This window comes from Cydia pomonella, chromosome 6 (assembly GCF_033807575.1).
Source record: "Cydia pomonella isolate Wapato2018A chromosome 6, ilCydPomo1, whole genome shotgun sequence".
Classification (NCBI taxonomy): domain Eukaryota; kingdom Metazoa; phylum Arthropoda; class Insecta; order Lepidoptera; family Tortricidae; genus Cydia; species Cydia pomonella.
The window spans coordinates 567,794-579,853 of NC_084708.1; the positions used below are offsets into that span (position 1 = coordinate 567,794).

The 12,060-nt window shown below is 36.8% G+C and overlaps 2 protein-coding genes across 2 annotated transcripts in view; one reads left to right on the forward strand and one right to left on the reverse strand.

The window, feature by feature from the left end:
• The window catches only part of LOC133518575 (uncharacterized), a 30,922-nt gene extending 26,505 nt beyond the window's left edge, over window positions 1-4,417 (reverse strand). The window contains exons 1-6 of the mRNA XM_061852236.1: window positions 4,038-4,417; window positions 3,271-3,429; window positions 1,741-1,982; window positions 1,177-1,427; window positions 683-880; window positions 41-242 (exon numbers count right to left, since the gene is read on the reverse strand). Coding sequence (XP_061708220.1) covers window positions 41-242; window positions 683-880; window positions 1,177-1,427; window positions 1,741-1,982; window positions 3,271-3,429; window positions 4,038-4,263 — 1,278 coding nt within the window. The 5' untranslated portion in view covers window positions 4,264-4,417. The remainder of the gene's footprint in view (window positions 1-40; window positions 243-682; window positions 881-1,176; window positions 1,428-1,740; window positions 1,983-3,270; window positions 3,430-4,037) is intronic.
• A 145-nt stretch (window positions 4,418-4,562) lies between these two features.
• Window positions 4,563-11,975, forward strand: LOC133518637 (cAMP-regulated phosphoprotein 19). The gene is made up of 4 exons (XM_061852320.1): window positions 4,563-4,723; window positions 5,097-5,144; window positions 5,443-5,559; window positions 6,530-11,975. The coding sequence occupies exons 2-4, from the start codon at window positions 5,106-5,108 to the stop codon at window positions 6,707-6,709; spliced, it is 336 nt and encodes a 111-aa protein (XP_061708304.1). The 5' UTR covers window positions 4,563-4,723; window positions 5,097-5,105; the 3' UTR covers window positions 6,710-11,975.
• The last annotated feature ends 85 nt before the right edge of the window (window positions 11,976-12,060 follow it).

Genomic DNA, 12,060 nt, shown 5'->3' on the forward strand with positions numbered 1-12,060 from the left:
CTGCGCTTGGTTGAACTCGTGCTGTCCCGCTCTACCCTACAGACATACTCAGCTCGCTCCGTGCCCGCTGCGTGGCCTGCCTCGCTCGCTCCCACTGGCCGACACAATGGGCGCTGTTCTGCTGCGCTTGGTTGAACTCGTGCTGCGCGGTGCTGTATCGCGCTCGAACCGCGTCGAGCGCTTTTTTTGCTGATGCGGCAGCTTTTTCTAGGGAGGAGCGTTGGGATTGCGAGTCGCCGTCGCTGAAACAAATTTGAATATGTTTTTTTTTTTAATACTACTAAAACTATATATGGCTACGACAAATCAAAACAATTATATAACTATTTTTTTCCTTTTCCTTCATGTTTACGTCGAAATAAATTAGTAATTAAAATGGGACTGTTCTGGAAACGTCTGCTGAATACCGGAAGTTTACGGGCTAAATAAAACCAACATACTAACATGGTACGTAGAGTTTGACTGATTAAGTAGATTATAGAGTACAAGAAATGCAAACAGTGCAAACTATTATATAAAATAAGTATTCAAGACAGAGTTGGTGTCCCGGGTGAAGGAGCGAAACTACGAAGACGATGGAGAGAACTTGACGCCTTTGCTTACTGGTGGAAGAATTCTCAAAACTGAGATAAGTGTAAATAAAGGCAGGCCTAACAAAATTTCTAAGTGTATCTTCACTCACTTGATATTCTTGATCTCGAGCTCCAATGCCGTGGCCTTCCGTTTTTCTCTCCTGATCTGGTCGGAATGCTTGTTGCCGGTGTTCTGGAAGTTTCGTAACGCGGTCTGCGCCGCTCGCACTTGGCCCTCGAGGTCTTTAAGCTGCTCCTCTAAGAGGGTGCGTTGGTTGTTTTGCTCTTCGAATTGGGTTTTTAGAGTGCTAAAACGAATAAAATTAAATTGATTTCATGGCCAATCATACGGCTAATATGGATATAGACAATATATTTATATTTATTTAAATTAAATTATAAAGGTATTTTGAAATACCATTAAAAGCGACGATTTTATAGGCTACAAATAAAACAAAGAAATATCTAAATTTTACCAAGCAACATTTGAAGATTTCTAAAACAAAAAATAACTTTCAACTATAAATGCTTTTGCTGTTTGAACTACCGGGTAACAGAAAGTAGGCATTATACAAGTGCTTTTTACGAGGACAAGCATACTTACTCTATGACACCATTCTTCCCCCCGCAGCTCGCATCCAAACTTTTCAACTTCTCTTCCAGCTTCACTATCTTATCCTGCTGCTTTTGTCTCTTCGTCTCTATGCCGCGGACGTCTCGCTCTAACTGCGCTATCTCGCTCCAATAGTACTCGTTTTCTAGCGCTTTTTCTTGGGCGATAATTTCGCTTCGGGACTGAAGTCTGTCGTGCATCGCTTTTAGCTTGATTTTTTCTTTTTTAACGTCTTCTATAGCCTGTAAATCATAAAAATTGTTGCATTTCATAAAAAAAGGAATCGATTCCACGTCAGAAGGCAAGCGAAGTGCGGCTTACAAACCAAAGTCGTGGGTACAGCCACACCCTGGTATTAAAATGAGTCCAAATTCGTTGCCTTACTGAACAGCGCAAATATCCGCTTAGCGGGATGCATGTAAGTTCTAGCAACGGCCGGGCGGCGGACGGGCGTACTGGACCGCGACCTTGGTGCGGTTTGAGGCCATCCACCGTCTGGAAGGTAGTTCGCCGTATGAGAGAATGCGCAAGAGCGATAAATTAACAAAGACTAACCTCGGATTTCCTGGTCCATATATTCTTCGCCATCTTGCAGCTGTCCAATGCCGACAAGTAATTCGCCTCCGTCCGATCCAAATTCGTCGCCTTCCTGAACAGCGTAAATTTCCGTTTGGCGTCCGCCGCGTGGAACCCGCGCGCGTCATCTTGGTTAAGCACAGATATTGGGTTGTCCACTTGGATGTCGTGTGCTGTGATTATGTTGTTCACTTCATCGAATTTTGTTGATATCACTTTACCTGGTGACATGTAGTTTGTGTTGATATTTGTAGTAAAGGTCAATGTGGGTACCGGGACACCAGGAAGTGACAGGAAATGAGAAGGCGGACGAGCTGGCGAGGATAGGGGCGGAGACGGAACGCACCGGAACCGGCTTTGCCACTGTCAGCGGATGTCACGACGGGAGTTATAGAGAAGGTAAAAGAGATAGAAGCATAGAGAGAATGGGAGTAAGAAACTGGTTGCAGGCAGTCAAAGATGATAATTAAATGTTGTGTTTTGTTCTCTTAGCACAAATGATAGTCATCTTGGCTAGGCCAGTTAATAACTTTACATCCATTTTCTATTACAATGTCAATTAGAAATAACTATGCTCTGGTCTATAAAGAACCCTTTTTTAGGGAAGTACACAACCATGATTTCAATAACCACTTAACAACTGAATCCCACAGTCTGCAGAGGTTGAAAATTCATTAATCAGTCGTTTTTTTTGGCTCTTAAATATACTGGACTGTGGACTCACCTGGACTGGCGTCAGCCTTATAATTAAGAAAGGAATTCTACACAATAAGCCACAATAGGTACAGTCAGCATCAAAAGTAGCTGATCAAACAACGCGTTAAAAATATTCTGTAATAACTTACCAAAAAGTCATGATTTTATATGTAGAACAATTAAGTCTGTAAAAGATATACTTTACAGTACATATGGGGCTACTTTATAGCACTAGTGCGAGAAGTAGCATATTACGTTACTGTGTCGAACATTTAAAGGGCCATATGTACTGTAAAACGTTGTACGATACATGTGCGAATAGGTAATTCGCAACTCGTGTCGATTTAAAACACTCCCTTCGGTCGTGTTTTAATTTATCGCCACTCGTTTCGAATTTCCTATTTTTCGCACTTGTATCGTAATGTACTATTTGAACTTGAATTTTAGAGATTTGTCTATATTTGGAAAAGTTATCTAATATCAGAATACTTTTGGCACATTGATTCATTGTTACTATTGATGCTGCAGTCAGCTCTCACTGATGGACAAAAACAATATTTGGCTGTAAAAAAATCATTAATGGGGAAATGGGGATACTCCATAATACATTATCTTTCTTATAGCTGTTAGTACACTGTTTTTAAATATTTTAGGAGCTCTTTTTATCGTAATAAAAAATTCGAAATTCTTTTATTTGTAAGATGTCTATAATCTAAGGTGATAGAACCAGATGAAGATGAATGCAAAATATGCATTTGTTTTGTGGGGCCTATTCTTCCTTTAGGTTACAGAATGTTATTTTATTGTAATTACCTGCAGCATTCTTAACCTTGTAGCTGGAGCCCCCAGAGGCGTTGAGGTGCCTCTCAACAGTGATGTAGTCTCCATACACATCATGCTTGTATGCCTGCTCACTGCTGTTCCGGATCTTGATCTCCACTGATGCCGAGTTGGCACCTTTCTTGATGAAGGCTGAAATTATACAATTATACCATATTATACAGTTTATATGCATGTTTAAATACATTTTTAAAAGTCAAATGTCTTGGTCAAATATTAAAATAAAGTTCGCATTATTTTTGTGAAAAAAACATGGTTTGTAATTGCAGTGTTATGATAATAATATTTTGCTGGTGATCATTTCATGATTAACCGTACCGTCACTTAAGTTGCAGATATGATAAAAAATTCAAAAACATTCACATTTAGATACAATTATGAGATTAATTGCTTCCATTTTATTCTTTAAATTGCCCAGGTTTTAACCAACACCATTTGATAATACAATTGCCCCTAGACTATAACAAATCCATTGGAAAATGCAACAAATCAAATTAAATAAGGCGAGGTGCATCAAAACTGTATTCTGTTAGTACTTTGTACATCATAATGAAGTGGCATGAAAATAAAAATGCCTGTATTCAGGAATGAGTGGACAAGTACACTGTTATTGATCATTGTCGGATTATTGTAGACTTCATTTTATAGTCGAATAAAGAGAATCAACAATTGTCAAGGTCGATGTTGTTTCAAATATGTTTAGGGAGAAATTTATTATCGTAGTAGATAATGGGACTTACAATGTAAATTGTTTCCCCTGTTCGTCGCAGAGGCCCTGCCTCCCAAACCGACGACTAAAGCAGTCAGAATTGCGCTTTTACCGCTGCCGTTACGCCCAACGACGAAATTGACGTTCTTGTTCAAATCAATCTGTAAATTGTCGTGGCAAAAGAAATTGCGTACGTGAATACTGCAAATAGATCCATCTGTATCCGCCTCTACTGGGTCCGACATTTCCGAATCCATTTTTCTGAAGACTTAATATTACGGCTTAATATAATATATTGCGCCAAAAACATAAACTAAGGCAAATGCCAAATCCTAGGCGCGAGAGCTGACTTTGAAGCGGTGCTTGTTAATCTTGTTATTATCAAACTGTCAAAAGTATCAAATCAAATCAACAAAACAAAAAAATCGTCCCAAAAAGTAAATGTGATAAAACTATATACTAGAAATCAAGTGACCAACGTGAGTTTTCGAATTTCTTTGGGTCATGTTGGCAGCAATGTACAATTCTTCACTGGCAACACTACTAGAAACGCCATTTTTGATTTGAGGAAAAATCGGCAAGGATTGTTGACGATTTTTATTTGATTGTTCTGCTAATTATTTCGTTGTATTATTTTCAATTACTGATATTTACTCACAGCTAATAGATAAATTGGTGGTTAATTTCGTGTGAAGAAGAAAAGAAAGTAATCCCAAGGTAAACAACATTGGTCATATCCTTTTGGCGACAAGTTCTCAATAACAAACCATGTGAACGAGATTCTGATTTTTATTTCAACCTATTTACTGAATTGATCGTGAAATTGTAGTTTTTCGTGTAATTCATGTAGTAGTATTAATGGCTAAGTAAATTTTGTTCACTACTTCACATTTGCGGGGGTAGATCGTTAAGACGCACATTTAGGACATATTTCAAACTATTCAAATAAATCGTACATATGTACGTTGAATTGACGAAGGGCCTTTTCATTATATACCTACTGATTACTTCCTATTTATTTACCTCCAGTTGACATGGAACTAACCAATCTAAATTAGATTTAGCTGATTTCATTTACTCTTTGTTTCAGATTTTCACAATGGGTGACTCCCAGGATCAGAACGAACCCCCGAAGGACGTAAGTCATTACTTCAACTGCTTACTTGATATAGTAATTGATCCTTTTGACCTTCATAATTTATCACAACCTCCTCTAGAAGCATTTGGTTTAATATATGTCATTACAATACCTGAAATACACACTCTAGTTGTAATTGTGTAAATGAATAACTTCTTACTTTTACAATTGTGCATTTTACAAGAATTTTAGTGTCACAAAATAGCATTAATTTGTTTCTCTTGATTTGTGACTATTTATGTGTAGGACATTTGTGACTTTTGTTAAAATATTTTACAATAATTATATTTCATGGCAGCCAAAAGAGTTGGAGAAACTAGAGGAAGCCAAGCTGAAGGCAAAGTTCCCAAATGCCATGCTGGGACGTGGACCAGGAGGACACTCAGCATTCTTGCAGAAAAGGCTTGCTAAAGGAGTAAGTACAAGCCTTGTACAAGTATATTGTTAACTAGCCCTTAATAAGGCAGAATGATGTCAGAAATTATTTAAAATTGAACTCCACCCAAGACATGCCAGCTGATGGGCTAGAGGGCAGTTGGCAGGGGGGGGCAGTTGATATTATTATTTTAGATTATGCCCCTGACTGGCAAAAAAAATCACAACAAATAAGTTTTTTCTTATTTATAGATAAAAAATGCAAGTTCCTTTAAAACTTTAATGTCGTCAATAGGTATGTGTGAACCAAATCACATAGTGGCAGTGCAGCCTAAAAGGCATTTTTCACTCAATTATTAATTACAGAAACAAAATTTCACAAGAATTGTTATTATCTCTAAACAAGATCAATGTATAATATTTTTGTCTCTAACTGCAGTCAAGAATATACCTGTAAAATCTTTCAGTTACTCTAATAGCCCATGGTGTATAAATTATTTGGGCTACTTATAACACTGACATCCATCTGATTTACATAAGCAGTTGTCATTTTGTATCTGGCTTCTATTCTGGTTACTAAATCACGTAATCCTAAACTTCAATAAAAGCCCGTTTTTTTTTTTAATTTATTGAGAAACAAACAGTCTAAACTTATAGCGTACATAACAAAAGCGTAAATGTATATAAAATATATATATATATATGTAGAGAACTGAGAAAATACTTAAATCACAGGTACCTATTATCAGGTTGCTGCAACTTTTAACTGTTATTTTAGAAAAGAATATACTGCTCTTTTAAAGAGGCCTAATGAATTGCAAAACAAATCTGCGTCCATACATTTTTTTACCCTGTTACTAATATACAGATTAAGAAGTACAAATTTCTGCTTGTTCCCTCATTGCTGACATTTTCAACTTTTAGTCTTACTACTACCTACATGGTGCAGGCTGCCACCAACCAAATTTTCATCACTTTGTTTCTATAATACATGACTCACTCTCCCACAGCAAAAGTTCTTTGACTCCGGCGACTACCAGATGGCAAAGCAGCGGCCAGGGAACCTAGCAGCACCTTTCAAGGCCCCAGCCGTTCCCGCTAAGCAGCCGACGGGCGATGCCATCCCGACACCAGAAACTGTGCCCGTTCGCAAGACCTCCATCATCCAGCCCAAGTTCCAGACATCCTAGCCCGCCGTTAAGTGACAATCTGATTTTGTTTGTTAGCCTGGCCAGACTTTCGGGGATGTTAAAACCATTTTTTTGGTTACAGACATTTGATCTTCATTCTATAGTATTTTTCAAACAGGAAGGGTATGTTTATAGATTTAGCGTTTTTAGGTTATAAATTGGATGGAGATGACATCTAGCAGCGTATCTGTTTGATAAATATTATAGTTCTCTGATTTTACAGGCTTGGAACTATCACTAAAAATTGAGTTTCTTACAGCAATTTGTGTCTTAGACTTGATCTAGGTCGGATCTTTAATCATTGAATACCCAAAGCATGGGAAATATGTACTTACTGCTTGGCAGTCAATTTTGACGTGACAAAAACTAAATAAAGTTGCTTGTTTGACTCAAAATGTATTGAAGTGATTATCTCAAGATTGACTTCCAAGGAACAGGTAATTTCTTCTTATTCATTGTTTTGAACTGATTTTGAAGTCTCATATTGTACTGAAGTCTATCGTTAGACTATGAAATGAATATCTGGCCATGTCTTACCCAACCTCGACATTGGCAGAATCATGAACATCTTGATGGAGCCATAACACACAAAGTTGAATTGAAGATTCTCTGTTAGTCTGGATGGGTTCTAATTTTTATCAAGACTGTTTCTCAACACAATTTTAAATTCTAATAACAATCTTTCCAACCAGAATTTAGAAACACTCTTGATAATACACAATAGAATTTAACAATTTATATTTGCTTTTCTAGATGTAGAACAAATAAATGGTGACTGCACTACATTCAATGGTTGCCAACCCAGCAAGCAAACGAGAGATATTTTTGTCACGCAATTATTCCAATTTGATTTTTGCTAAGGCTTGCATTGAAATTTCCTATAAGCACCATTTTTTTCAGGGTCCGATTACCAGGCTGGGACCTTAGGCTGTCTTTGGGGTCCAACCTGTACTTGATCAGACCCTAATTTTGTGTTAGTGTGAAACATCACGTAAGTTAAGAATGAAGGTGGCCAGAGCTGGAGTTCCAACGACTGTAGATCCTGTAGATCGTGTCATCCACGAATACGCGAGCCTTATGACTCGTACGGTAATGTTATTAAAGGTTACATTTGACCAATCTGCTGTCGTCATGATTGACATGAACTATAAACTATTGCAAATAGCCGGGGATTGACTGAACTAGACATGTTTCTAGTTTAGTTCTCTCCAACAGCATGTAGCGACGTATTTGTTTAGCTCTTAAATGTGGTAATTGATAAATTAACTTAAAGTAAAGGGTTTGCCACTCCGCATACAAACATTAATCCATTTTACTTAATTATTTTGTTTAATTATGATGGTCTCTTTACTAGAGATGCAACGACTAGTGGCTTGGCCGAATAGCCGAATATTCGGCTAGAAGTTTTACCTAAAATAAAGTAAATTCGAACGCGCGCGTGCGTGCGCTGTGCAAGTTGCAACTTGTTTCTCGCTGTAGGCAGTCTTTGATAGAAATAGCGCTTGTTCTGCACGCAGTGCGTATTGAATTGCAGATCTTGTGGTGCGTTAGTTTACGTCGTGTGTAAAAAAAAATATTTTGTATTATTTTCTCATATTTTTGCACTATCTGTGAATATAAAGGTAGTCTGAAAAATTACACTGATCTTAATTGATTACTTGTAGTATGTTACTTTGTTTACCCTTCGTTTACCGTTTTCTACGTGTTAACGTACTATTCGGTATCCGGCCGAATAGTAAAATTGTGGCCGAATAGGCCGGATACCAAATAGTGGCCGAATATTCGTTGCATCTCTACTCTTTACTCTCCATTAAATACAGTATAATGATTTAACACTGCAATTTTCAGTTACCCAAACTTCTCTTGAGAACTTTAAAGATTGTCTTGAAATTTTTTAGAAAGTTGAATTTTCAAACATTTCAAACGTGTTCTTGGCTCGAAGGAACAACCAGCTCCGGCGGACACCACTACTTCACTAAGCACTGATTGTTGATGTATTAACTATATACATGTGATTAATGTTCGGTCGTAATTAGGATGTATGTTGAATTTTAAATCTTATAAGAACAAGCGTTATATTTTTATGTATAAAATTTAGGCATAGTCCTTGGGATTTGTGTACATTGTCATACGTGTTTCATTCAATTTGTCATTTACATTAGCATCATTGGTCCTTGGGAATAAAGATTGGTAACAAAACATTTGCAACTGCTCCATAAATTGCAACTACGGGGTATGGGGTGTTTTCTTAACGGTTCCAATAAGTTCCTAGTACAGTATGCCGTACACAAATTTTGTATCGCACACTATGGCTAAACGTTAAAAAACATCCTGAAACTTGGGCCGATTCTTATCTCGTTTAATTTTTTTCTCAGATTTCGATAGATGATAGATTCCATGCAATATAATAGAAAATTTTTACTGTGTCCTACAAAATGGTCCTCTGTGTTTATATTTATTTATTTAGACACATAATAAACTTACAGTACAGTCACCAAGTCGTTTACATGTTAAACCTTAATTCATAGTCAAGTTATTGTAATATAAAAATGTCAAAAATGTAATACAAATAAAATCAATATAATTTATAAACCAATAAAAAAAAAATTTCTAACAATAAAAGACAAATTCAAACGAAAACGAATAGTATTTTCGTGACGGAGGCCGACATTCATTTTTGGGACCCACTGTGATGTATTTATTCCTCCTTATTTGGTCAGTTTATCAACATCTGACGAGAAAAAAACTACATCAAAATAATAATCGGCACACTTACGTGTTTGAAATGAAAACCAGATAATTACAAGTGTTTAGTTGTTATTCTTAAGGAAACCCACTTCATCTAAATACTTGCCACCTGCATCTTGTATTAGCACATGAATGTACATACATAGCCATAGCGTAGCCCGGCCTGGCTGGTAATCATAACTGTACGTTAGACCGTTCAATCATGTTCACATATCAACCGATATGAATTGGGTTTAGGTCTTTCCACCTAGGCGGAGGTGAGAGACGCACGAGAATCAACCAACCATTGGTAGTAGTAATCCAGCGTAGCGGAGAATATAACCAAGGAGAATTTGAAATAGAGGTGGAGGTGGAAATTTAGTGCCATCTTTTGACACATTATTAAACTTAGAACGCCATTTCACTTTGATCCTTATTCTTTCACTGATATGTGTTAAATTTGTTAAATGTCAAAATCCATCTAATAGATCAAAAGCCAAAGGTATGTCGACATCGTTTCGAGCGATGACGCCATAACCATTAGTTTGTGCCCGGTAAGATGGCGCCACTTTTTGATATTGAACAAATTTAACAGATATCAGTGAAAAAATAAGGATCAAAGTCAAATGGCGTTCTAAAAGTTGGCGAAAGATGGCAGTAAAATTACGCGGCTACAAAGTTTTCTTTGCCAATACACCTCTATTTCAAATTCTCTTTGATACAACCAATGCATTGCTTAAAACTCGCACGTCTCTTATCTCTCAGTGGAAACGCAGCCTTAGTACATAATGCCACGTGTATGAATGTGATATGGACTAGTATGATCTGTTCAATAGTTTAGGGTTCGAGTAGACACATTTAATTGGGTCCCTTCATTTTGTGTTAATCACTGGAGTAAACTTTGATTTTATATTGAATAGGGTCCACACAGAACGAACATACTCGCGAGGCGATTACCTTGACAATTAATTAGCTATCTGCAAGATCCTTGTCAAAGTCTTATTACCGATAATCGCAAGTGATTTTTTCGATCATTTTCATTTAATCGCAAGTGATTTTTTTTCGAACATTCAGCTTTTAATCTGTCCATTATAATGGTTGGTCCTACTTAGCAGGTCCATTTGTTACAACATATTTAGAAGCCTCAACTGTATATTATAGTATTTGCGATATAAATGCATTTTTTAGTTTTTTTTTTACATCAAATGTTTCACTGCAGTGTATTAAAATACCTAGTTAGGGTTTGTGAAAGAGAGCATATTGTGATTTGTTAGACCTGTACCCCAAAAGCATAAAATTGTTGTAGTAATTCACCGAATCGCATTTCACCTCGATCTCATATTTAATTTTCGCATTGTGTCTCAATAGTTTTTTTTTTCTAGTGGCTATAAGTTTTAGTCGCATTTCACCTCGACCGTACATTTAAACATCGCGTTGTGACTCAATCGTTTATTACTTTAGTCGCATTTCACCTCGATATTGTATTGGCGACGTGATTCAACGCAACGTCAACGTCACATAGATAACATTTTAATGAGTTTGATAGCACTTGAGGCTTAATCCTACAAGTACAAAACGTATTTAAAAAAAAACACTTAATTTTAGTGCAAGCTTCAAATTAACGTATCAAGTTAAATAGAGTCCCAAACAAACGTCGATCGCGGCGAAATGCCTCTTCGGTAACATACTACACGAAAAATTAAATACTACAAATTAATTATACTAATGTCAAAGGCTACGGGAAAAAGTGCGTCAAGTAAAAAAATCCAGTGATATCTTTTTCATTCAAGGTGAAATGCGATTCGGTGAATTACTACAACAATTTTATGCTTTTGGGGTACAGGTCTAACAAATCCATATTGTGTCGCCATCAAGTTGGAAGCATATTAGACTCAATTGATTTGCATGTCTTTGCCTGTGTATATTGGTAGAAATAGAAAATAGTTTGCTCTTTTATAATTAATGGCGCCGATATACGATGGATTTTATATTATAAACTAGTATTTGCTACAGCTATTTTAATCATGTTTTATTTAAATAACGATGTGATTTAGCATCAATGTATCGATGTTACTAGTGGTTGAACAGAAGAATCTGCAGCGAACAGATCAAATTGTCTTAGTTTTCTTTTTTTTTGGTGTTCTTAGAGCGCATTTTACACAGACGGACGATAGTCTACCCAGTGGAAACGCAGCCTAAACATGGAGAACCATCGTGCGTTTCTGAAATCTTTAGAAAACTATCTAATACAACTGTTCTGTTCTTTTTAAATTAGTTAATTTTTGAAAAAAAAATGTGTAAGATTTTGCTGTAAGGCGGCCTTTCCAATGAGAGGAAACGAGCAGGAATAAACCTCAGTGGACAGGCAGCCTAAAGCAAACCCAAGTATGTCTCGGTAAACATGTAACATCGACTAAGGACCTCCTTGTCACACTGGCACAGTTGGAAAGGGACGGAAACCGAGCATTGATGCAACGAATGCTTCGAGGCGTACAATGTAAAATGTTAAGGTTAGCCATAAATATATTCTTGGTAAAAAGGCAACTTTTTTATTTCAATGCTTATTTATACAGGCAACTAACCTAGTCGTTAAACAAAACAGCTTGTTTTAGCCTAACGCGTTA

What these genes read in the sequence shown, in the direction of transcription:
- LOC133518637 (XM_061852320.1), top strand. Translation starts at nt 5,106, where the DNA reads ATGGGTGACTCCCAGGATCAGAACGAACCCCCGAAGGAC. An exon ending in AGAACGAACCCCCGAAGGAC is followed by an intron (nt 5,145 to 5,442) that starts GTAAGTCATTAC and finishes ATTTCATGGCAG; the next exon opens with CCAAAAGAGTTGGAGAAACT. An exon ending in AGAAAAGGCTTGCTAAAGGA is followed by an intron (nt 5,560 to 6,529) that starts GTAAGTACAAGC and finishes ACTCTCCCACAG; the next exon opens with CAAAAGTTCTTTGACTCCGG.